At 39.9% G+C, this 27332-nt stretch overlaps 1 protein-coding gene across 4 annotated transcripts in view; it reads right to left on the bottom strand.

Moving 5' to 3' along the window:
• Positions 1–2400: 2400 nt before the first annotated feature.
• DNAJC6 (DnaJ heat shock protein family (Hsp40) member C6) overlaps positions 2401–27332 on the bottom strand; it is a 153777-nt gene continuing 128845 nt past the window's right edge. For all 4 annotated transcript variants that reach the window (XM_036826524.1, XM_036826532.1, XM_036826517.1 and 1 more), the window contains 8 exons: positions 26183–26617; positions 22866–23000; positions 19019–19087; positions 17913–18032; positions 10816–11079; positions 8538–8680; positions 6357–6533; positions 2401–4797 (listed from right to left, as the gene is read on the bottom strand). In XM_036826524.1, coding sequence (XP_036682419.1) covers positions 4696–4797; positions 6357–6533; positions 8538–8680; positions 10816–11079; positions 17913–18032; positions 19019–19087; positions 22866–23000; positions 26183–26617 — 1445 coding nt within the window. In that variant the 3' untranslated portion in view covers positions 2401–4695. The remainder of the gene's footprint in view (positions 4798–6356; positions 6534–8537; positions 8681–10815; positions 11080–17912; positions 18033–19018; positions 19088–22865; positions 23001–26182; positions 26618–27332) is intronic.

Below are 27332 nucleotides of genomic sequence, written 5' to 3'. Positions count from 1 at the left end.
AAAACCATAATTCAAAAAGACACATGCACCCCAGTGTTCATTACAACACTACTTACAATAGCCAGGTCATGGAAGCAACCTAAATGCCCATCGACACACGGATGGATAAAGAAGACATGGTACATATATACAATGGAATATTACTTAGCCATAAAAAGGAACGAAATTGGGTCATTTGTAGAGAAGTGGATGGACCTAGAGACTGTCATACAGAGTGAAGTCAGAAAGAGGAAAACAAATATCATATATTAACACATATATGTGGAATCTAGAAAAATGGTACAGATGAACTGGTTTGTAAGGCAGAAATAGAGACACAGATATAGAGAACAGATGTATGGACACAAAGGGGGTAAGTGGGGTGGGGGGTGGGATGAATTGGGAGATTGGGATTGACATATATACATTAATATGTATAAAATAGAAAACTAAAAAGAACCTGCTGTATAAAAATAATTAAAATTCAAAAAATAAATAAATAAATAAAGTAACTTTCACGTACACAAAAAAAAACCCCAGAAAGTAAGACTTTAGAAGCTGAACCCTATCCCCAACTTGCCATCAGTTGTGTTACTTAGAAGTATATCCATGTCCTCTGTCACACTGTCCAGGACTACACAGGACTTCTTGGATAAATTTTTATATTCTCTCCTTGCATTCAATTCTCTCACACTATGAACTAGGTTTTATTTATCTCCACTTTACAGATGGGAAAACTAAAGCTCAGATAGTAACTAGTTGAGATCAAGCCCTAAACAGTTTAAATATGAAGTCAGACAGTCAGCACTTGAACTGTTCTCCATAGTAGATCTTATGCACTAAGAAGGCAGGAACTGCCATAGTAATTACAAATAACATCCCTTAATGTTTAACAGGGCAATCAAATTCATGTATTAGTTTGATCTTCCCTTACACATCTACTAGTATCTTGCATACAGTATACACAAAATATTGGTTGAATTCACAAATATTAATAAAGTTTACCATATATAGTATCATCTTTCCCTATCCTACAGAAAAGATCTAACCTCAACCTCGGCTCTGGGTAAACCTCTCTGTGCTTCCATTTCCTGAGCTAGGATTTACAAAACATGCCTCTCAGAACTTTTTGCAAATTAAATGAGAAAATGAATATATATAACAGCACCTAGGGTAGTGCATTCAAGATAGAGGCAGTGGCACCCTATCTGCACTGGGGTGGCTCTCAAGTCAGTGCTTAAGTTAAACGCAAGTTCGATGCAGCACTAGTGTAATCAGTCAGTGTTAATTTTCCTTCCTCAATCTTAACCACCACTTTTTTACACATAGCCACTCCCTTTACAGAACCTACAATGTAAGTCTGCCATTTTATGCAGACAGATCTCTGTCAGCCCAGGGAGATAGAAAAAAGGGCTAAGGCACATTTTACTTCTGGTTGCCTTTTCCCACGCATGTTATCCCCTCCCTACCACCTGAGGTTTCAGTGTAATTCCAGCCCCAGTACCGACCTGCAGTGATACTTTGTTTTATCGACTATCAGTAACAATAACAATAGCTACTATTTAGTGAGTACCTACCCACTTGATTACAGACAGTTTATATACACAATCCCTAATTCCTCCATTGCAGGGTTGCTAGAATTGTCTCTGTTTTACAAGCAATAAAATTAAGATTTAGCGAGTTTAAGCAATTTGCCCAATATAACAGTCCTTAAGTGGAAAAACCAGGATTCAAACCCAGTCTTTTGGTCTCAAACCAACACTGTACCATTATGCTGAAACACCATGGTTTATGTATAGAACAACCAAAACCTGTCTACTTGACCTAAATTCCCCAATAGATGTTTCCAGCAGGGAAACTGTACTGTTGCTGCGATAACTGGTTCTGGAATTCAACTTGCATGTTCATTCCTTATACAATAAGTGTTTCATCAGCATCATTAGGGTCTAACTTGAACGTTCTTCCAGACAGAGACACAACACTGATAGTTCAAATGCTTTTGATTTGCAACATCTGCTTCCAAATGAACATGCTGCTTCTCTTCTTAAACACTTTAAACGATCTGTTTTCTATGACAAAGTCTCAGACTCCCAGGATCAATCCCTTTGCCTCAGGACACAAATGCATTAATATCCTAGCTAGAACACCAGGATTTCTATGCTGATTCTTTTTGAAACATAGCATTCATGCAGCATGATAAAAAGTGTGTCTGTGTATGGGGGCAAGGGTGGCAACGGGGGTGGTTAAAGTATAAACCAAGAAATCCTGTCAGATCATGTTTTGGTGCAAATGTATTATATGCTTTTCATATTCTTTCTCCATAACTTTTCTTAAAAGTGAATCAGAAGGTATAATTCAAGCTTGTCATCATATTCCCATGAGCGCAAAAATAACTTATATTTCTAAAAATATTTTTGAGCCTTTTAATATACATTACAAATATTTTAGACCAATCACATTTTGTTGGTGTAACATATTTACAAAACAAAAAATATATTACAATAAATATGAACGAAACAGTGAATCTGATCAACAACGAGCTCTGTCACAACCAGATATTTAAAAGGAATGCGAAAACCTGTTGGTCTGCATATGTTAAGAGTTTTGAGATGAATAGGGGTCCAGAACTATAATGTATCCGGAAAAGAGACAGGGAACATCCCAAATTTAAGTTAGGTAAGATTCTTTCTCATTGCTAATTACATAATGTTTAATGATGTTTTAAACTGTGAATATTGATGAATTATCCAAACATGATACAAAGCTAATATAGTTCTATCATTTCAAAATGTATGTGACATTCACATAATATCCTTTTAATTATTATCATTATATACTGTAGTTCACACAATATCTACAAATGTGAATGAGAAAAAAGTCACAGCAACATGTCTCACATTCCAGTTTTAAATAAGACAAGCACATACTGCATCAAACATTATTTTATAATATGTTAATAAATAACACCTAGTTTTTTATGGTTACTTTGAACAGTTTACAGCTGTATATTTAAAAAGAGAACATTTTAGGTGAGTTTCACATTGTCAGCAAAAGGTAAAATAAATAATGAATCTTTATAACAAAAAAAGAAAGAAAGAAAGGAAAGGAAAGGAAGAAAGAGAGAAAAAAAGGAAGGAAGGGAGGGAGGAAGGAAGGAAGAAAAGGAGAAAGAGAGAAGAGAAAGAACGAGAGAGTTGTATACAGAACATAAAGTATTTTTGACATGCTGCTTTTCTGGTACAGTCTGCCACAAGAAAATGAAAATAGAAACAAAAAAATGATTGTCTTTTAAAAACAAGTTTTGAAAGCTTTTTACCATACTGAGCACGAACCTTTTAAGACTAGCATGGAGATCTTTTTTGCCATCTGCTTTGCATATATATCCTCTGCACACTGTGTGTGTGCACACCCAAAGAGATCTACTAAAGTCACAGGATAATAACAACTGCTTGCCCCTTAAAATGAGAAACAGCCAAAACACTGAACTGAAATCCAACCGGTCTGAAGTCTGCAAAGGTTTCAGTCTTGCTTTACTTTCACAGATGTCCCCGTGTGACTGTTGTTCCTGTGGACCCCCAGCAACTTTTCAAACAGTAAACCCCACTGTAATAATCCAAGGGGTCCAATTTCATCAGGTGGGAAAAGGAACCTGGTTCCTCAAAAAGCCAGTCCTGACAAGCCATCGGACTCAGTCTGAAGGGAGCTCGGCTCTCTCGCTGCAACTGCCCCTGTCTGGTTACTAGTGGTTAGTGTTGTCGTCTATTCTCTTCCCACAGCTACTCACAAACCCGGAGGACAAGGGGGTCCATACTACACATGCTTCCCGATCGACTGTGAATGCGCCAAACTGCTTCCCAACCTGCTCCCAGCAAAGAGCATTTTCTCTGCTAAGCAAAAGGAAGAGCATTAAGCCTAATGGCAAAATTAGAAGTTTCTTTCCAATCAGGTTGTTGTTATGGTATTAAGACTTTTTCTTCAAGCATCCAGTTTTCTAAAGGGAAAAGAAGGTAGCAGCCCAACTTTCTGACCAGGAATACAGATTTCTACACTCTCAGAGTCCCTATTTTTCTTTAGCCAGCATTTTCACGAAATTTTAGCTTATCCAGGAAGCGTTGGTAGTAATCACTGGATTATAATATAATCACTTCCCACGTAATTCAGGTTCTTTTACATCTGTTAGTCCTCTTGACCAAAAGAAGTATACAGTATTACGCTAGAGACCATAGTAAATTTCCACTGAAAAAGATACTTAGTGCTTGTGTTCCTGGAGTCTATGCAAAGCCATTGCTCAAATTATATCTTTCCAAGAAAATATGAAAACCATTTAAGTCCACCAGGTAATCTTATTATTATAACTTTTGCTCATCATCCTATCCTCGGACACTGAGATGGGTGCTATGCCTTTGGTGGCCTCTATTTTCCATTCCCCCACAAAACGCTGAGTAGGCTCCCCAAAGGGCAGGCTGGAATGCTGTAAAACTCTGCAAGCCCATTTGACTAAAAGTTCCTCTCCTGCTTTGGACCTTTTATGGTGGGGATCTGAGGAAACAAACATCCACATTCCTTATCAATGAGGAATTAATTTACGAGTAACTTAACAGTTAAGTACTGGATACACGTTGCTGGAGTTTTTTGGTTCACCTGTGAAAACCTCAGAACTGTGACACATACTAAGCATTAGCACAGGTCTGCAGCAGAGATGGAAAAGCTCATAAATTAATACAAGGGCTTTTGGCCTTGATTTTCAAATTCAGACCAGGCATCATTGAGCTCCATGAAAATCATCTTTGCGTATTGTTCATAAGGTTGCCCAGTAGCCTATAGAAAAAAAAAAAAAACAACACACACATTAGATACCACAGACCACAGTTTTATTTCTACTAAAGTTTTCACTGCTAATATGTGGGCTCTAAGGAATTGAAATGTTTTTCTATTAGGCCATTTCTCTTTTTACAGCCCCATCTACATGCCCCTAATTACTATGACCTCCCCAGAAAGCCCTCCCCCTAGGGATTCACATATGGTAGTAGTGATCAGTCACTGAGTAGGTAATAGAGAAGTTACTGGGCAGCACAAAATGTATCTCCATTCTCCAGAATTATCTACCGAATGACAAAGGTTCATGACTGCCTATCTCCAATTGATTGGCTGTATTTTGAAAAACCCATTTCCCCATTTCTTTTTTTTTAAAATAAATTTATTTATTTATTTATTTATTTTTGGCTGCGTTGGGTCTTTGTTGCTGTGCGTGGGCTTTCTCTAGTTGCGGCGAATGGGGGCTACTCTTCCTTGAGGTGCTCAGGCTTCTCATTGCAGTGGCTTCTCTTGTTGTGGTTGTGGAGCACGGGCTCTAGGTGCACGGGCTTCAGTAGTTGCGGCACATGGGCTCAGTAGTTGTGGCTCACGGGCTCTAGAGCGCAGGCTCAGTAGCTGTGGCTCACGGGCTTAGTTGCTCCACGGCATATGGGATCTTCCCGGATCAGGGATCGAACCCGTGTCCCCTGCATTGGCAGGTGGATTCTTAACCACTGCACCACCAGAGAAGTCCCCATTTTCCCATTTCTAAAAAAAGTTCTTGGAGACCCATAACATAGGCATACAGTTTGTGAATTTTTCTGGGCTGTTTCCCTTTCTCTTTGATTCATTGAAACACATTATTTCTTTACTACTATTCAGATTAGTCACAAAAAGTGTGGAGAGATGAAAATCAAATACATCAAATTCAAGTATGTGTTCCCAAGCAGGACTTCAGTCACAGCCTCACATCATAGGACTGGTATAGTCAGTCCATAAGACAGCAAGGGACCCAATTCTGTCAGGGAGGTTTCTGTGTATTATGTTGATCTCAACTGGGCCATCCAGTAGTTGAAGTTTCTGACAACGTGCAGCACGTATATGTGTATGTACTTCAATGAAAATATAAACTGGCATAATCAATATAGTGAAGTGTTTAGTTCCATTTTGAATATTTTGTTAATTCTCACCAAGTTTGCCAACTACGTTCTAAAGCTTTTTCACTGTATAATCCTGGCTATATATTCTGCTGTATCTCTACAGGAGAACATTTTCCTGTCCAGCTCTTAGCCCACCCGTAAGTCAAGACACAGTTTGTATCTGTTCCCTGAAAATTAGTCAGTGGTCAACCTCACACCTAAGGAAAGCCCCCATTCCATTATTTGTAATATATTATTTGATTCCTTTTCTTCTGTTTCATAAAGTATAACTATTTGTTTAAATACCTTTTTTGAGCCCATGGGATTTATTTTATCATATAAATGGTCTAAGCAACAAGTTGAAAGTATGATGCTTTGACACATACTTGTAAACTAACGACGGGAGGACCAGACAAGCGGTGGGGGAGAGCAAGTTGTACTCACTTTATCTGGGTGCACCACCAGCACAGCCTTCCTGTACACCTTCTTCACCTGCTCTGGTGTGACCAGGTCTGCCATGCCAACTGGTTTCCACTTAGTCTCCCCAGCCCATAGCATGGTGTGCATCGTGGACAGAAGTGCTCTGATATTTCTCTCTTTGCCTTCAATCCATTCCAGAATCTGTAAACACAGGGGCAGGTTAAGAGATTCAAATGCTTTCGAGTCCAGAGGGTCTCCACTGTGACTCTGGAAACCCCTCCTGCTCCAGCAACATCGAGTACCTGCATACTCCAACCCTCCCTCTACCTGCTTTTCTTCCTCCACTCTCTACCTCGTCTTTCTGGTTAACTCTTCATCGTCCTTCAACAGCCTGCTCAGGAATTTCATACTGCTCTGCCTTTGAGAGTCTGAATACCTTCCTTCTTCTCTGGCTCCCCCTGAGTTAATTACTCACTCCTAAAGCATAAACTCCATGAGTGCACACACCATGTCTGTCTGGGTCCCTGCTATCTGCTCCGTCTAGTATAGTGACACAGAGACACTAAAAAAAAAAAAATCCCTTGGAAAAAAGAACAAATTTCTCCAGGCTAACTTTTAAACATGCTTCTATCATAATATGTGGGACGCTTTATTGTCATCATGTGTTTGTCTTTCCCTGCCATTAGGCAGACCTGTTTGAGGAAAGGTAGTGTTTTTTACATATCACTGTAACTCAGAAATCAAATAGTATGCCTGGCATGGAATAGAGCTCAAAAAGGTTTGTTAAATGAATACATTTAGTCATTCATTCAAACTATGAGCATTCATAGTTTGAATCTTCATAGTTCGAACACATGAGATGATTAAATTGAAGGGTTTGTAACAACGCATCAGCATTTAGCACGTAACAGAAGCTCAGTCAAGGCACATGATGGTTACTCTCCCAAACCATTTAATACCCCATACCAACTAAATAACCAAGCATGGTTTAAAAGACACAAATAACTTTCTTTTATAGAAAACTGTCCGAGTTTACCTAATGAACAAAGGTTCTTGAGATGGAGCACAAAGTTTTTGGAAGGTATATAAAACCTTTTGGATGTTGTATGAAGTGCAAAGCAAATACAAACAAAGGATCCTATATTGTACTCCAAATAGTATCTGTACATCTTCAACAAACGTTCAGATCTGTAGGGAAATTATGGCGAAGAACAGTGGTATATTTTTTCAAAATGTGTAACACTGACTAGCTGTACCACTCCTGATTTTGGAGTAACAGATTAGACCCTCATCTTCCAGGCTGTTACAGGGTCAGTATATCTCGCCATGTGGACATTCAGCCTCTCTGTCTGTGAAGAGCCGTCCACTTGCCTTGATCTTCACAAACTCTTTCACTATCTCACACCATTCATCAATATAACCACCCTTTTGTTCCCAAATTAACCATCATCCACGATAACATCCTCAGCTATAAAGTAATGTCTCCGTTTCCTCATCTATGAAATAAGGGCGTCACTGGTTTGCAAACTTTAAAAGAAAAGAAAATAATAGGGAAACATTGTCTTTCCCCAAATAAAATCTTACCTAGACTTCCAAGAATCAAAAACAGATAAAAGCAGAAATGCTCTGGTTAAAAGTGAAGGGAAGCAGTGGGGAAGCCCAGGACCTCACCTCCCTCAGCCCTCCTCCCTGCCACCTTCCCAAACCTCCAGGTCTAACGTTACAGGAGTGAGTAATTCCCAGGTACATCAATATTTCCCTCTCTGTCAACAAAGAAGAGATCCTGAGGGCTTCAGTTGATCTGGTCTAATATAAAGCTCTCAAAGCAGAAATAGAGAACATAAATAATGCATTCTTCTTACCTCCAAATCATAATGACTTACCTACAGATCGGAATGCCATCTGAACAATAAGATCACCTCCTAAAGAGTGCCATTGCTTATTTGAAAATGTAAACAAAGAAAATCTATACTACCATACCATGGAATAAAGTGCATTTTATTAAAGAAACGAAACAGCATACATACACAGTACTCCCCGAAAGCACTTTGCTATTAAAGGACACAGCTGTACTCAAATCACAGCTATAGGAACCAAATGAAATAAAGTGGATGCTAGAAACCTAACATGGCACCTTCTATAGGTTAGTCCCACACTGACAGCTCCACACACATAATAATCACCCTGGGTCAGAGGCTCACTCACCTTTAATTTCTCAGGATCCATCTCCTTAGCCATTTCCTCCTTTCTCATCTCAGCTATTGTTCGAGGGCCCTTTTTGTCTTTGTGAGCATTAAAACCTTGACCAGAGAGTAGGTCTTCAAAGTCAGCTGCTTTTTGTTTCCCTTCTGCAACATAATATTTTTTAAATTATTATGGTTTTTACTCTGAAACACAATATCATATCATTATGTCACAGCACTTGGTCTTCAAGGTGCTTTCACATGCACGGAGCCCTCAATTACCTCAATTACCTCTCAATTACCCTGTCATGTCCATTTTACAGATGAGGAAAGTGAAGTCTGGAGAACTTAAGAGATCGTTCAGAATCATATACCATGTCCATGGCAAAGCTTGGACTCGGGGCGGGATTGCTAGACTAAATCTAATTCCATATCCACTGTTCCACCTTTTTATAGATGAGGATATTCATGATTCTACCCCCTGCTCCCTCCCCCACGCCCCCCAGACCCCAGTCACACAACTAGTTAGTATCAGTGATGGGACCGAGACCTGGGTTTTGGTACTTGAAACCCATGCATGCCACTGCTTTCCTGCCCACACTCAGCTGACACTTTTAGTCCATCACAGTGCTCTTTTTCCCTAAGTCTGGTTTTAGCCTCACAATCTTTATCAGTCTGTTTGGTAAAGCAGCCTAGCATAGCAGCAAAGAGCAAAGACCCTGGAGACAAACTCTCCAGGTTTGAATTCCAGCTCTGCCCTTATTAGCAACGTGACCTTGGGGCAAGTTCCTTGCCATCTCCATGCCTCAATTTCCTCATCTGTCAACCAGGCATGGTGTGCTTAGAACAGTGCCTGGCTATGTAAATGTTTGTTGTTAAAACAGAACAGAACCAAAACACAGGAGTACATGCAGTCCATGCCCTTCAACCAAAGCTGGTGTTGGAATTGAAACCCACTTGCCAGCTCTATACTGTAAGGCATTCTGAACGTACACTGTCATACGCACACACTAAAACGTGAGTGCTCTGAGACTAGGGATTTTGTCTGTCTTGTTCGCTGTGTATCCCCAATGTTTTCTACACTGAAGACGCTCCATAAATATTTGCTGATTGAAGACACTCACCCCACATCTACTGAAAATGAAAATGGAGGGGAAGCCAGGTGACTCTATGGAATTATCCAGGAATATCCACTGCTAACTAAGAACAAACATAATGTTGTATTCCCAATAAGAGAGTCCCTGTCATGTTAGTATTGTGAAAAGTCACCTGTGTCATATCCAGTAGAGTGTGGCGGTGAAGAGCAGGGGCTCTAGGGGCCCCACTGTCCTGGTTCAGATCTTGGCTCTGTCACTTACGAGCTGTATGGACTTAGGAAATTACTGACCTCTGTCTACAACGTGGGGTTGGTTTGGGAAGATTATATTAAATAATATGTGAAAACTGCATAGAATAGCACCTGACATATAATAAGCACTCAATAAATGTCAGCTACAGCTACTAGAAAAAGTAGAAGAATTTCATTTTCCATGTTCCATAGGAAGGCCTGTTTCCTTATCATGTCCCTATACGTTTCATTCTTAGGTATAATCAAATCAACTGAAATGTAAAATATATCATAACAGGCCTTTTAGCAAACTCAAGTTTAACCATCCCTGCTATGCAAAATATATTATTTTTCACTCGCTATCAAGAATCCCATTTGAAAAAGGAAGAATCCCATCCAGAGTATCCTCCAGCCTTAGCTGTTGGGCCATTTTGTGTTCTTGTAACTTTCTTCTCAGAAAAGAGGAAAAAACCATCACAGGAAACCCAGTGATCTCAGGAACATCCCCCAACCAGAGGATAATCAAGACCAAACGTCCAAGATACGTCCACTCCTCTAAATGGGGTCCAAGAGCAAATGTGAACACAGTGCTCGAAAGGTTCCCAACCTTCCTCTTCTACCCTCTCTTCCAAAGGAGTGACAGCTTCAAGATGCAACCACCCCTCCACTCACATCCATTCAATACCCATTTAGTGCCTACTACATGCCAGGCACTCTGCTAGGTGCTAATGATAATGAGGCATTGGTCTCAGTGTGGAGAGAGACAGACAGGTGAGCCAGCACTCACAAAGCGATCTGTGTTAGGAGCCTGGTAAAAGCTGGAGCTCCAGGCACCACGCTGGTGTAGGGATCATGCTCTGTCTCTACAATTAAAAGATTGCGTCAGAAACTACCGGAATTGTTTTCTATCTCCTTCTTCAGACATACATACATTTGGGTACCCTGGCTATAGGGTCCATACCGTCATCCTTACCCAAGTTAGCTGCTCCTTTCCCACGTTCGTTCTGGCCCCCAGGCACGGATGAGAAGCTCACGTTGTAGTTGGGTCGGTTCTGGGGAGAGGAGTGGGGCATGCTGGACTGTGGCTTAGACTGTGTCTGCTGCCAGCTGAAGCCACCTCCCTGCTGCCACCCTCCACCCATGGGCTGGGGAGATGCTTTCTGTGGCGAGCTGAGAGGTGGAAATCCTCCACCCAATCCAGTTGGTGTGGAGGGTTTGCTGGCAAATGATGAACCACCTACAGAACAAATAAAAAAACAACAAAAAAAAGAGAGGGCGAGAAAGAAGGTAATGCTATTTGAGTAGCCTCTAACTCCTGTGTCTCAAGTTACTGTTTACAGTGACTTCATCGGAACTTCCCTTGACTGGTGGCACAATTAGCCTTCCTAATAGTTAAATAAATTGCAGTCATATATTTCCTTTAATCCCCACAATGACATTTTTAGGTATGTATTAATAGCCCCATTTTTTCTTTGGATGAACAAACTATAGCTCAGAGTAGTTAAGTGACTTTCTCAAAGTCACACAGCCAGAAAGTGGCAGAACTGGGACTTCAGTCCAAGTCTTTAACGCCAAGCCAGAAGGGCCCTGGCTCTTCCACTATGCCATCCCAGCCCTCCTTCCCACCCTCTCAGCAGATTCTACTTCTTCACTGGAGTTAAAACTATCAAATGACAAGAACAGAGAATAAAACAAAATACATTCACTCATGAAGGTGCTACTTAAACTTCAATGAGCAGGATTATTCATGGTCTGTTATAAATACAAGCATGGTTAGTCCCATGAGTAAACCAAGAGGTTTTGAAATTTCATAAATAGGTTTCAATTTCACACTACTTGCATTTCAGTGCAGGAGAGTAAACACAGCTAACACTGTGACAGCCTTGAATAGGGCAAAGAATCTTATTCGAGCTTTAAGAAATGATATTACTTTGTGCTGGGAATTTAAGTAGAATCCTGATTCTGTAACTCCTAACTTTTAAGTACTCACTGCATATATGCTGGGCTTTTTCTAAAATATGAAGACCAGTTGTAGCTCATGTTTAAAGAGGTAAAATGAGAAGCTGAAATGTGGTGATCTCCAGGGACCCTTTCAGGCACCAATTCCAAAGCAACAGTGATAATAAAGTAACATTTGTATAGCTCTTCAAATTATAAAACATGTTTCTAAATATTACTGCCTTCAATCTACACAACACCCTTCGGAAGTAGGTAGTATTACTAGCCCCACTTTATTTATTTATTTTTCTTTCTTTGTCAAAATTACCATTTAAAATTTTTTTTTAAGTTTTATACAATTTTTAAAGGTTACTTTCCATTTAGTTATTATAAAATATTGGCTCTATTCCCTGTGTTGTACAATACGTCCTTGAGCCTATCTTACACCCAGTAGTTCGTACCTCCCACTTCCCCACCCCTATATTGCCCTTCCCCCACTCCCCAGCACTGGCAACACCTAGTTTATTCTCTATATCTGTGAATCTGCTTCTTTTCTGTCATATTCACTAGTTCATTGTATTTTTTAGGTTCCACGTATAAGTGATATCATACAGTATTTGTCTTTCTCTGTCTGACTTATTTCGCTTAGCATAATGCCCTCCGAGTCCATCCATGTTGCTACAAATGGCAAAACTTTGTTCTTTTTTATGGCTGAGTAGTATTCCATGATATATATATGCCACATCTTCTTTATCCATTCATCTGTTGATGGACACTTGGTTGCTTCCATATCTTGGCAATTGCAAATAATGCTGCTATGAACATTGGGGTGCATATATATTTTCAAGTTAGTGTTTTTGTTTTTTTCAGATATATACCCAGAAGTGGAATTGCTGGGTAATATGGTAGTTCCATTTTCAGTTTTTTGAGAAATGTCCATACTGTTTTCCACAGTCTGGCCCCACTTTAAAGATGAGGAAAGCAAGGCTCAGGGAGGTATACTGATATGCTCATGATCACACAGCTAGTTAATGGAGCTGGGACTTGACTATGGGCTTCCTATCTCCACATGTTATGTTCATTTCCTGCAGCCATAATCCCTAATCCCTCCCTAAACCTCTGAGTCTTTCACTACAACTCATCCCTTACTTACTGTGTCTTCTTTATATAGATACTGTTCCTCTGTTCTGATCTGGGCTCCTCTTTCCTTTCCCACTAGGAATGTTGTGTTATGACCATCGGACCCAGAGTCAATCTGAGTTTGAGTCTCTGCTCTGTTGTTCACTCGTGCATTCATTCTTGCATGCACTTATTCATTCATTCATTCATAGAGTCATTCATCAGTATCTGTTGAGCATTACTAAGTACCAGATACTGTGCACTGGGAATATAGCTGAAAACCATCTACAGAGAATCCTTGCTCTTCTGAAGTTCAGTGAAAAACTTATCTCCTTGACCTCAATTTTGTCAGCTGTGAAATCAGAACGATGTCTACGTCACAGGTATATCATGAAGGCACAATGGCTATGTGAAAGTTCTTCACAATCCCTGAGTTAAGCGAATAAGAGACGTTATTTTAAAATAATGCAATTTCATATGCCCAGCATGCACCAGGACACCATAAGGGCTCAATAAATACTTGGTAATAGGAAAAAGTAATGACAGGGTTATATTCTGATGGTTGGCATTGCTCCCTGTCAGTGTCTAACTCAGAACATGAAGCCCCTCTTTGTAAGCCCCTGGGCCCTTCTGCCAACAGTGCGTCAACATATACCTTAGGCTGGGTTTGCATTCTGCACTGGGAGTTCATTTTATATTTTAAGGATGCTTACTATCTTCTTTCTGAATATGTATATGTTTATTATTTAAAAATTCAGTAACATAGAAAGACCTGAAGAACGTAAAACATACTTCCATATTCCCACCACACTGTCATTTATTTGTTCATTTATAAAACACTATTGAGCATCTTCTCCATGCCAGGCTGCAGATACAGTGGTGAAAAGGCACTTGCTGACTCTGATCTCAAGCTGTTCATCAACATTGTAGGACTTTCTGATGTCTACCCTTCCAGAATATTTTCTACCCAGGTTTAGCAATTCTAATTTTCAACGCCACTGAAGCGGAGAACTGACAGAAATACAAAGCAGTAGCTAAACCCAGAGGCCACTGCAATCCTCATTAAAAGCAAAAGCAGTGGTCATCAAACTTGGCTGTGCATTAGACTCACTTGGGGAGCTTTAAAAACTCTTTATAACCAAGCCACAGCCAAATCAATTAAATCAGAATATCTATGGGAAGAACTACAGTGTTTGTATCAGAACTGTTCAATGTGAAAATACCTAAAGGTATTTTCTACCTTTTCTCCTTTCTACCTAAAGGAGAAGGATACTACCTTTTTTAAAAAATTGCAGCTATATAATTTGGAAGTTTAATTTTTACTCTAAAGCAATTACCTAGGAGTCAAAAATTCTAATGTGTAGCGCTTGCTCATATACCTGTTCACTGTGTAGCTTCAGAAAGTCACTTACCTTTCCTAAGTTGTGTGAGTTGAAAAATGGGGAAATTTAGGAAACTAGTTTCCCCAGCAGTTTTTAAGAATTACTGCATTTTAAAAACAACAAAGAACTCTTGAACTCCTCCTAGTAGGTAGGCTGTTGCAGTGATATGGATGCAGCTATTCTGAAACTATTTTTGTTGTCTATTAATGTTGAGATCCAAGGAAATGGAAGATACACATATGGAATAGGGGAAGGTAAGGAAGAACCCTGTGGTAGTGGATGGAATTATATACTGATATATGTATTTATATCCACTCATCATCTATCTCCATCTCCTGAAAGGCAGAGCAATGACACCCACCCTCATACCAAAAAAACATACTTAGAACACAGATTCTGGTTTCTAAATACCACACCCCACAAAAAGGAATGAGGATTCTTGGAAATGCCTGATTCCAGGACTGGGGCGTAAAAAGTTCAAGACAAGCCTAGAACATCTTGTTGTGCCGTAAAGAAAGAAAGTTCTCAAAAATGATGGAATCAAGTGAAAAAGATATAGAAGCCAGAAAAAAGGAGCTTTCACAAACTAAATGTGGGACAATGTGAACATTAAATAATGACAATAATAGATGATAACCAACTGAGTCCAAAAGGAATCCACTAGTCTGTTATGATGTGAGAGAGGGAGGGAGTCAGAAAGGAAGGGGGGAGGGGATGGAGAGAGAGGAGATTCTGCCTTAGAGTGAAATGCTAATTAATATATAGAGAAAGAAGGACAGAATCAGACAATCACAATTCTGCAGATATCATGGTAATGCCTGCTTTAGGCAAGAATCACTAATGAATGCTAAAACCACTGGGTAAAAGTCAGATGGAGAACAGGATATTCTCAAATAGAACAATCTCCAATTACCTCCCCAGATTACTCATTAATTACTATAGGGAAAAATGGTAACTTTATGGTGAAGAAACCTGGCAGACATCACCTTAACCAAGTGATCAAAGTTAACAAATCGAGACGTTCTCAACTGGCCTGTACCCTTCAAGTATCGATGTCACGAAAGGCTGAGGAATGATTCCAGGTTAAAGTTGTCTAAAAGGACACGACAACTAGATGCAAGACACGATGCTGGAGTTTTTAAAAGAACTTCCTATAAAGGTCACCTCTTCAGAGAGGCCTTCCCTAACCACTTGATATCTAAAATAACACCCCAGCCCATCCCCTACTCGCCATCACTTTCTGCCTTATTTTTTTCACAGCACTCTGCACAGGGGTTATAGTGCAAACTCCAGACCTAGACTTCATGGTGTTGAAACCTTGTGATTTGGGCAAGTTACTTAAACTTTTGTGTCCATGTTTCTTCATATGAAAATGAGGACTATAACAGTTCCTACTTCAAAAGATTATTGGGAAGATTAAATGAAATGATACAGGGCTTCCCTGGTGGCGCAGTGGTTGAGAATCTGCCTGCCAATGCAGGGGACACGGGTTCGAGCCCTGGTCTGGGAAGATCCCACATGCCGTGGAGCAATTGGGCCCGTGAGCCACAATTACTGAGCCTGCGCATCTGGAGCCTGTGCTCCGCAACAAGAGAGGCCACGATAGTGAGAGGCCTGCGCACCGTGATGAAGAGTGGTCCCCACTTGCCACAACTAGAGAAAACCCTCGCACAGAAACGAAGACCCAACACAGCCATAAATAAATTAATTAATTAATTTTTTTTAAAAAATGAAATGATACATGTAAAGCACTTAAAATAGAGCCTGGCACATAGTAAAACCTCCAAATAAACATTAATTGTTTTTATTACTTGACATTATATTATATATTTATTCATTCAGTATTTGTTTTCCCTTCTAGAATATAAGCTTTATGAAGGCAGGAATTTTGTTTTGGTTTTGTTAGTTTGGTTGGTTGGTTTTTACTAAAAGAGTGTTAGCATGTAGAAGGCACTTAGTAAATAGTTGTGGGATAAATAAATGGGTAAAAAATGAACAGTGAATAAGATTTTATTTGAAGTAGAACTTTGCCTGTTATACATGATGTTATTATTCTAAAATGTGAAGTTTATTTTAAGATATAAAAAAGAGAAATAATTTTGAGAGTTCTTAAAAGGAAAAAAGGTCTAAAGGGTATAAAAGAAAAGGTCAAGATTCTGACATAACTACTGGCAAAAAATAAAAAGGTAGTCACGTTCTCATTCCCTGCAGACAATTCGGCTCTAAATGCCTCAGGAGGGCTTTCGGAGAAACTAAACTATCAACGTGGCTCATTTAATCCTTTGTGTGAGGGCTGCCCCACCCTTATTTTTTTTTTTTTTAATTAATTAATTTATTTTTATTTTTGGCTGCATTGGGTCTTTGTTGCTGCGTGCAGGCTTTCTCTAGTTGCGGCGAGCGGGGGCTACTCTCTGTTGCAGTGCGTGGGCTCTAGGTGCGTGGGCTTCAGTAGTTGTGGCTTACAGGCTCAGTAATTGTGGCGCACGGACTTAGTTGCTCTGTGGCATGTGGGATCTTCCCGGACCAGGGATCGAACCCATGTCCCCTGCATTGGCAGGTGGATTCTTTTTTTTTTTTTCTTTTTTTTTTAACATCTTTATTGGAGTATAATTGCTTTACAATGGTGTGTTAGTTTCTGCTTTATAACAAAGTGAGTCAGTTATACATATACATATGTTCCCATATCTCTTCCCTCTTGCATCTCCCTCCCTCCCACCCTCCCTATCCCACCCCTCTATGTGGTCACAAAGCACCGAGCTGATCTCCCTGTGCTATGCGGTTGCTTCCCACTAGCTATCTATTTTACATTTGGTAGTGTATATATGTCCATGCCACTCTCTCACTTTGCCCCACCCTTATTTAACAACTCTGTACTGCCCAGAGAAGGAAGGAAAAGGAGGAAGAAAAGGTTTCAGAACACACTAGTCCAATGAACTACTCCTTGAAGAAAGGTTCCTTGGTGAAATAGTTTGAGAACCCTGCACACTGTAATCCCCTATTGGGGAGCATCACCACGAGCACTGATTCCCAGAAGTTTCTGCAGTGACCCAAATCCACCGAACCCCGTGTTTCCAAAATTACTTCCTCATGAAACACTTATAACAATAATTAACATATGATGAAAACCAGTTTGGATATACTATGAAGAGAGTCTATCTTCTGTATGGAATTTTAGAAACTGACCCGAGAGCACTGTCACCAATGGAGAGAAGAGGGGTACAGTATGAGGATCTCACCAGCAACTTCACAGTAAAGCCTATGCACAGCTGGCCCTACATGGCACAAATCTATCTGACCAGCCTCATGTCTCAGTGCTTCTCTACACATTCATTACTTTGCTGCAGCCAAACTCTATTGTCAGATGCTCCTGAAAGTTCTAACTTTATTTATGCTACTACTTCAAAATTAGTCATTAGAGAAACGGATTAATAGGGGTTAGTTCCAACCCAATATTTGAAGCCTGTTTCCTTTTTTTAAAAGTCAAGCTCGGGTTTTAGAGTATAGCTTAAAAATACACATGATTTTAGGTCCTAGGTAACAATACCAGCTTATTTTAACACCAAAGATTTAGATTTGAGGCTTGGTAGCCATAAGTAAATGTTATTTATATCTTAACCTGCTACATTTATACCTAACGTCCCAAGGTCGGCAAAAGGATCCAGAGTCTGGGGCTTGTTTTGATGGGTGGGAGTACCATGCAACGAGCCTGTTGGGCTGGTGGCAGCTGACTTGCTTCCCATTCCAAAACCTCCTGAAAAAAATAATAAGGTCATTGAAAATGAGTTAGTTGTCCAAGGCTGAATTCTGAAATTCAGAAATCCAGAGCTACTGCTCACCTTGTCTCTAAAGGCAAATTAGGACAGGGTTTGCAAATGTGTTAGGAGTTGCTAGACTTATTTCCCTGACTTAAGTGAGTAGCGGCCTGGAGCAGAAACAGGGAACAGAGAAAGCATACGTCATTTCCTGGCCATCCCTGCAAACTATTATGTCTAGCGTTTATCTCACATGTCACCTGACTTCATTCTTACCTATGGGATTTTGAGTCAGGCCTGAATTCTGGTTCTGTCACTTCCTAGCTGAGTGACCTTTGGCATGTTGCTTAACTTCAATATTTTCTCATTGGTTAGATAAAGAAACAGCAACTGCTTTAGAAGGTTCTGTGATAAACATATAGTGTGTGTGTGCATGTGTAACTTGCACAGCATCAGGAACACAATCACGCAAGACAGCTCTCAAGAAATACGATACTAGCCATCAGAAAGAGAATTTATTTATTACAGACAAATCCAGCCCGAAAACAAGTCCTTTGTGAAGAAAGAAAACCATTCAGATTATGCAACACCTACTCTATGCCAGAAAATCTCACATAAGTTATTTCACTTAACTGTGTGGAACAAGAATTAGGAACCTCATTTTACAGATAAGAAAACTGAAGTTAAGACTTGTAAAAAATCCAAGAGCTTCTAAACGGTTGAGTTAGATATAAACCCAGATTTGTCTAACTCAACTTATTGTCAAGGCATTTAGCAAATGAGACTTAGACAAGTTAAATACCATATAACATGCAGCACAACCATGCCATCAAGGGCAATGTGAAAAGCTCCGCCAGACTGTGAGCCTTTAGGAACTTTCATAGGTGGGCTTAACACTCGGTGTAAGTACTCACTTCATCTTGGGTAAAGGATTATGCTTTAGCAACCAGTTAAATGTGCACAAAATTAATCTGCTGACCATTACCTGGTTTAGTATTCCAGTCCCAACCTCCTGAAACATCTGGCTGAATGTTCACAGCAGGTGTACTAGAAGCTGCAAATGAGGAGGAGAAAAAGAATCAGGACAACATAGCTCAGAATCCACACAGGAAAATGCTCTTCCTCTCACGAGGCCTCATGACCTGTCCGGGTCCCAGGTGATTCAACTCCCCCTCTGAGCTCTCCCCACATTCTGCAACATTGCTATTTTGTGCCTTCATCTATGGTTACTTACATGAGCACCGGTAGAGGCCGTATACTGTTTGTCTCTGTTCCTCCTTTGGCTCACTTTTATTTTACCTCATAACTACGCTTTGAATTATAACTGTGCATATGTCTGTCTCCAATAAACTGTGAGTTTCTTGAAGGCAGAAAATGATCTTATTCATCTTTGTGTGTCCCATCTCTACACTTAACACAAAGTCAGCTGGCAATTAAAAATAGTGAAATGAAACTTAAACTCAATTTGCCTTGAATTGGCATTAACAAGTGTACGAGAGGCACGGGCAACTTAGAACTGAAATTTTGTTTTCTCCTCTGCTGTGACATGAATGGAGAATGATGAGTCAATCAGAACATGTACTGGGGACTGACTAGATACCATCCACCATGCTGGTGTCAGGTATGTGTATACTGTCACTCAAAACAAACTCACTGCAGCTTCAAAATAGATCATTCTGACCCCTCTCGAAGCTCCAAATGTAGAATTTAAAAGAAATGTTCAGCTAAAGAGAATAGGATATATTAGAGGAGTACACACTGGTAGAGTAAGTTTTTTTCTACATCTATAAAATTCAAATAAGAAATAGGATGCCATAAGACAGAATTTCTAAGACTCTTCTAGGTTCTGTTCATTAAATCAGTGAGTACAACACAAATACTAAAATAACTTTGCAAGTAGGATTTAAGATACAACACACACTCCACCACCACCACCAAAAGGATCATCAAAGGACCAAGATCAGCCTTACCAAGCCTTACATTTACCTGTTTTGTTTGCTTAGTACGAACCAAGACATTGTGTACCTTCCCATCATTGAGTTAAATAGAACATGCCATTATCAAAAATAACAGTTCTTCCCTTTTAGTTCTCCCTTCCCTTTTTCCATAGTAATCCATGAAAACTGAGGTGGAAATTAGACAATTTTACTAACATTTGCTCTTTGATTTCCTGTAAACTCTGACCTTAGTCTTACATCTAACTAGGATGCAGAACTAGGAATTAGTACTTCAGTCTTATTACTAATCAAACCCTCAAATCCTTACCACCTACCACACGTAAGGCACCACACTAGAGAACAGAGAGCTTAAGGACACAGTACCTCTCCTTAAGAAACTTAAAATCTGTTGGAGAGAAAGGAATAAATAAATGAAACAGTAATTACCCAATATTTTAAACTTCTATTTTGCCTTTTATTATGGTTACTTGTTTAGGTTTTCTTCTCAAATTGTGCCCCAAATGATTATTCTCTTCAGAGTAGATATTCAATAAATATTTGTAAAACTCAAAGGCAATACTTCTTGATTTTCAGAAGAGACTGATGGTGCCTTGTAGAAATCCAAGGTGGGCAATCTGACCTCCCAACATGACATCTGAGTCTCACCTGTATATGAAGAGGATGCAACTGACCCACTAACAGTGGAGTAATTCCCTTCTCATCAAGGATAGTGGAAAATTCTTTCACTCACTAGCATGGCAGAGATCAAAATAAGAAGTGTAGCCACAAAATGAAGGAGTGCTAACTGTCTGAAACTGAGTTATAAACATCTTCTAACATGCTCACAAGAGAGAACTGAGTCCACTACTGCCATGCCAAAGTATGAACATCCATACCCATGGGACATAAAAGGTAGTACTCATATGAAAACAGTAAATTCAAAGTATTAAAGTCAGGAAAATGTATAACCTTATTAACATTATCATTATGCATCAAAGAGACTTAGATAGGAAAAAGTTACAACTCATTTTATATTTATATATTATATGGAAAGACAGATACATAAAACCTACCGTGTGCCAATAACTCTTCTAGGCACTACAGAAACATTCATAAACAAAACAAACAAAAACCCCTGTCTTTGTGAGCTCATGTTCTAGTGGGGAGAGAAAGACAACAAAAATAAACAACACATAAGTAAATTATTGAGTATATTAAAGTTGGCAAGTACAATGGAAAGGAAAATGCAGAGTAGGAGCAGGAGAATGGGTTTTAATGTGAAATGGGGCAGGCAGAGTAAACCCCATCGAGAAGGTGACAGCTGAGTAAAGATCAAAGAGGTGAAGGAATTAGCTATGCCGATGTCTGGGGAAGAGGGGACACCCAGTGCAACAACAGAGAGGCCAGTGTGGCTGGAATGGAGTGAGCAAGAGGGAGAGAATGGGAAAGGAGGTCACAGCCCTGGGTGCTAGAGCACAAAGGGCCTACATAGGCCATTTCAAGGACTTTGGCTTCCATGCTGATTGAGACAGAGAGATTTTGAGCAATGACGTAACCTACACTTTAAATAAGTGAACAAAAACAACAGCTTTAACCTATCTGCCTGCGCCTTTCCTCTCAGGGTAGCCAACTTCCAATCAGGAGATTCTTTTAAGTGGGCACTACTCAAAGGTCAGAGGTGAATTTCTGGTATGTTGTCCTGTGGACCCACTTCAAATAGTTTGAGATTTAAGACCAACAGGAAATCACCCATAAAGGTTGTTCTTGGACTGCTTTCTCCTTTTCGGTCATTACAGTTTGACCAGTGTTGCACAACTCATCTTCCTTTTGCATTTGCGTGGCTTCCATGAAGTCAAGCTGATGACTGGACTGCATTCTTCAAGGGGACTCAGGGTGCCTTCAACAACAAATACATCGTCCTCTAGGTTGAGGCCAATGATGTTCAATATCCTTCAACATCAGGAATGAGCTTCAGTTTTCCAGCTCAAAGTCATCTGTCCTTCACTGAAGAGCTTTGGTTTTAATCAGTGTTACCTAAGTGATACCTTTTCGCTCTTACAAATGGATGTGATTACGATTCTTTCTATAAAACCTAAGTCTCTAACATAGAAATATAATGTGGGCCATGTGTAATTTAAAACTTTTCTAGTAGTGACATTAAGAAAGGTAAAAAGACACTGGTAAAATTAATTTTAACAAAATATTTTATTTAACCCAATATATTCAAAAAATTATATCAAGTGACCAATATAAAAATATTAATAAGATATTCTACTTTTTTTTGTACTGAGTTTTGAAATGTGGTATGCACTTTACACTTAGAGTGCACTTTAAATCAGACTGGCCACATCTCAAGTGCTCAACAGCCATGTGTGGTTAGTGGCTTCATATTAGAACTAGTCTAATATACCAGGATATTGTATTCTAAACTGTTCTGTGGAATACTAATTTTATGAAATGCTCATCATATCACATTTTATTAACCTAGGACTCATTTCTTCACATTTCAAAGACTTCAACTAGTATGCATCTTCCAATCAACTAAAAGTGGCAGTGGTTTTTTTTTCTTTCTTAATAGTACATAAAATAAAGATATGTGCTACAATTAATGGTGCCCTATAATTCTGTGCATGTAGCTCTAATGTAAAAAAAAAAAAAAAAAATTCCAAATTAAATTTTAGGAAAGCTGAGTAAAACAAAGTTAAGTAGACTTCTTTACTGTAAAATATCTCAGAGCTTTTAATATGTTAATGTGAATTGTTAATTTTCAAAAGAGAGATGCATTATGTAGCTTTCCAAAAGAACCCCACCTACAGGGTGCTTTTATATCTGAGCACCTCCTGCTATCTGTGGAAAACCATGCTCCACTGAACACAATGTAAAATACTTCCTCACCATGCACTGTAGGTGAAGGACTTCTCGTAGGCTGAAGAAAGGGGTCACTGGAAGCACTGGCTGTGTTCAGAAAAGAGCCCAGCAAATCTTGACCTGATGGTTTAGAAGGTGCTCCGAATGGGTCAAAGGTGGCACCTAGAAAACAACAGGAGAAAGGCATTTCTTTGTCCTATGAGTTCACCCATTCAACAACTACTGAAGAGCCGTCACTCTTACAAGGCTGTAGGCCAAATACTTGAAAAATCAGGATGCTGCCTGCCTCACAGGCTGTTCCACAGACCCATCCTATCCTTATCACTTCCTCCAGGGTTAACAATGGATCCCAAGGATTTCTGACCACACATGAATAATCCCTTCTTTGTGGACAAAGGAGAACTCTGGATTTACCTGTTGGATGAACCATCAACCCTATAAGCAAGGGCCCCTTGGGCCTTCGGGCGTCTTAATAACATAAAATAAGTCAGCCAAGCTTACAGACTAATAGATGAGTGGTGAAACAATGCCTGGACCATAGGAGATACCCAATGAATGAACTGTGCTCATATTCAGTGAATTCGCGGACCAAAACCAGGCAGGGGTCCCTGCTATTAAGGTGAACAATAGAAAACCTCATTGACCAGCTTTTGTTTAGTTTTGTTTGTGTTCTTAGTGGTCTCTGGCTCACTGAGAGTTAAAAAGGGAAGAAAATGAGCGTGACAAAAACTGAACTCTTATCATACCTTGTCCTATGAAGCTAAAATATTTCTGAAACATTGCCTGTCAACAACTTGCCAGAAACTAGATGCAGATGTAGTGAAATGAGAAAAAGTTTGTGAATGAACCAAGGGTACTAGAACAAAGTGGCAGCTGAGGTTTCTAGCAAAAATGCAATAATATTAATATTGTATCATTTCTTCAGGGTTTACCGTTGTCTTTCATAAAGAATATCTCAGCTGATCCTTAATATCTCCCTGTCAGATAGAAGCGATATTATCTTCATTCCACAGACAACAAAACTGAGGTTCAGAGAGCCAAGTTTCTTGCCCAATGTCAAGCAAATGATAAAGCTGGACTCATGTTCAAGTTTTCTGACTCCAAATTCCAGGAATTTCCCAAAGCCATCTCACATTCCTCACAGGTGTGAAGTGAATGTGATGAAAACCACGCAGAGCGGCATGTATATAATTGGGCTTTAATTTCTCATTATTGGTCAAGGGACAAAATTCCCTTTAGCTCCCTGTAGTAAGATGTCACTTCCTAATTTGTAAGTATCAAGCTAATGGGCTCTCGGTTTCCTGGAGTGAGAGTGACCTATTCTAGGAAAAGACAACTAGAATCAAACAAGTTAACGAATAAATTCCACTCTGAAAACCCAGGTAGGATATATGATTTAATATGTGTTCAGCTATGACTTCATTGGCATAATGCTCTCCTAATATCTGCTGGGCAGCAGATGAGCCTTGTGTAGCAGCAATGAATCAACGATATGTCAGGCACTCTGTTACATGATGTATATCCCTTACCTCATTTAATACTTACAAAACTTTATCCCTTCTATAAAATGAGAATACTGAGATTTATAGAGTAACTGTAAGAGGACATTGGGTTAATTCTTCTACACCTAAGTTTGAAGTCAACCAGTAGAGTGATGCTAAAATCTTCTCACTATTACTTGGCATACTTTTAATATCAACTTATGTTAAATTAGCAACATTCTCTAATAACTAAAAGTGAACTTCCCAACACAAGACAAGAGCTAAAATTTAGTCTGTACAACAATGCTGATAGGTAAGTATTTCCCCATTTTACAGCTAAGAAGATTAAGGTTTTTTAATAAGCCTACACAAATAGGTAAGTGTCAGTCCAGACATTCAAATCCAAGCCTTTAACTCTGGACTCAGTGTTCTTTCTACTTCCTCTTGGAGGACAGAATACCTGAGTTCCAGATCTGGATTGGCACTAGTCAGCTGTGTATCCTTTGACAAGTCAATTAATACAGCTGGCCTCAATTTCACTGTCTATAACCTGAGGCACAGATTTAACTAATGTCTGAAAGGCCCCCTCTAGATCTGACTCTGGAACATAACTATCTGCCTGGGACTATGATGAATTAAATCACTGAAAGTCACATAAGGCACATGGTCTTAAAAACGTGACCATTGAGTACTATGCTATCTTGGATCCTGGGGACTTCTTTTCCTGACAGAGCTTTTGTTCAGTTTGGTGAGTAAGAACTGCTGAAGGATAGAGGAAATAGCCTGGGATTCAGGGCACCTGGCTTCACACTGTGGCTCCATCAATAACTAATGTAGGAACTTGAGCCTCAGCATCTACAGTCCATGATTCTGAAACTCACTCATGTAAAGAATGCCTCCAGTTGAACCACCATAAATCAAGACCAACCCAAAGCCTTCTGAGAAGTGAAGGATGATCCTGGGAAAGAAAGTTCCTAAAGGTTACCGCATGCCTGGAGAGTTGAGACATTCCTCTTTACTCTTCCTAATGTGATGTCATCTTGGTTAATGGGTGATGATAACAAGGGCAGCGAGTTCTTTAGAAGCTATAATGGACCTCTGCTTACCCAACTCTACTGTCTTGTGAATGTTAAAGAATTGTGGATGACCAGTCACAGAAAGGGTTGAGTCTGTGGCAATGAGCAGAGTGAAGCTGACTGAGCCTCATGGGGCACCAAATGCTCTGCTCCACCAGCTGTGCTGCTGGTAGCAGCCCCTTAAATATATCTTGAAGTAAGCAAGTACTTCTCTGCACAGCCGAAGTGTATTCAGAAAACTACAGTTCCAGGAAGGCATTACGGGAAAGCTCTGGAGTCAAATGGCCTGGTTTTGGACCCTAGGACTAGCTGTATAAAAGTATGCTACTAATTTGACACTAAGCCTCTATTTCCTCAACTATAAAATGGAGATAATAGCACCTATGTACTGTGTTTTTATAAAGATTGAATTCATGGTTAGTGTCAAATTCCATGTTTGGCAAATAGTAAGTAGCCCACAAACAGTACCTGTTATTATTAACAACAATTCATCAATCTACATCTCCGAGCAGAAATAACTAAAGCAGCTCAGGGACTGAAGCCCTGAAAAAAAAAAATTAAAGTAACGGTGACAAGCTCAAATATTCATTCTTAGACTGTCCTACCAAAATGGACAATATTTCTATTTCCTCTTGTGGTCCCCATTGAGATGAAGATATAGACCTTTTGGGGACTACTAGGGAGATCAGAGAAGTCTAGGTTATTAGGAAAGTTCGATTCCACCTGCTTGGCCCAAAAGTTATAACTCAACACTGAGAGGTACAGCGCAACATGAAAAAAAAATTACCTTCTCCTACTCTCAGTGTTGGAGACGCGGAGGTGGAGGTGGTGGACCGGCGCGGTGTTGACTGGGTAGATGTAGGTCCGCTCGGATGAAACACGTCGTCCACCCCTGACTGTCCAGCCCGCGCAGGGCCGGCTGCACCTCCACCCCCAAACAGGTCACTCAGAAGTTCGGAATTGGTGGGAGGGGCCGCCGGTGAAGAGAAGTTCTTACTCACTGCAGACCCTTCTAGACCCAGAAGGTCCACGTCCTCAGGGGGTGGAGGGGCAGCTGGCTCCTGCTGCTTTTTGCTGGGCTTCCTGGCTCCGTGAGGTTTGTCGCCATTGGCATTGCCATGTGGGCTGGAAAGGGTCAGAAGTTCATCATCCGACTGCTCGCTTTCCTGATTCACCAGGGCAGCGTGGTCTTCCTCACAGAATGATTTCTCCGATTTCTGATCTAAGGAAGGCCGTTATGCCAGGAAACAGTTACTTACCAGCCGCAGCATTATTGCTTTTTGTTAGGGTCTATGTACATAACTTCAGAAAGAGAAAGAGAAGCCTGAAAAAACACAATGCTTTTAGACCCTTACCAATGGAAAACTTGGACGTATTTCACATTACATTCAATTACTACTTGTTGAGCATCTGAGAGGCAGTATAGCATAGGAGTGAAGAGCAAGAACTCTAGAATCAGCCTGAGTCTGAATCTCATCTCTGCTGTTTACTGGCTCTGTGACACTGAGAAAGTGACTTTACTTCTCTGTGCCTTGGTTTTCTCCTCAGCAAAATGGGAGTAATAAGTAGAACCTAGCTCACATTGACTATTGTGAAAATTACATGAGATGATATATGGAAAGTGCTCAGATCAATAGTAAGTAGTATTTAAGTGTTTTTTATTATTTTTTTAAATTACTACTATCATCACCATCTTCTTCTTTTTCCCAGCACTATGCTAGGTGCTTTGAAAAAACATTATCTCCTAGTCCTTTGCTGCCTCCTCTCACTGTCTTTTTCTTCTCCATGTGGCCTGCAGCCAAAAGCAAGGTCTTTCTCCCACAGTCTGGAGCAGAAGTGAAGCCCACACCTAATAAGTGAATAGAGGGAACAGCTCTGCTTAGGATGGTCCTTACACCAACCTAGGAGGAGATACTTTCAGCATAAAATGGGGCCTC

Source organism: Balaenoptera musculus, chromosome 1 (assembly GCF_009873245.2).
Source record: "Balaenoptera musculus isolate JJ_BM4_2016_0621 chromosome 1, mBalMus1.pri.v3, whole genome shotgun sequence".
NCBI lineage: Eukaryota > Metazoa > Chordata > Mammalia > Artiodactyla > Balaenopteridae > Balaenoptera > Balaenoptera musculus.
Note: the sequence above shows the minus strand (reverse complement) of the source record. Positions and strands in the feature narration are given on the sequence as shown.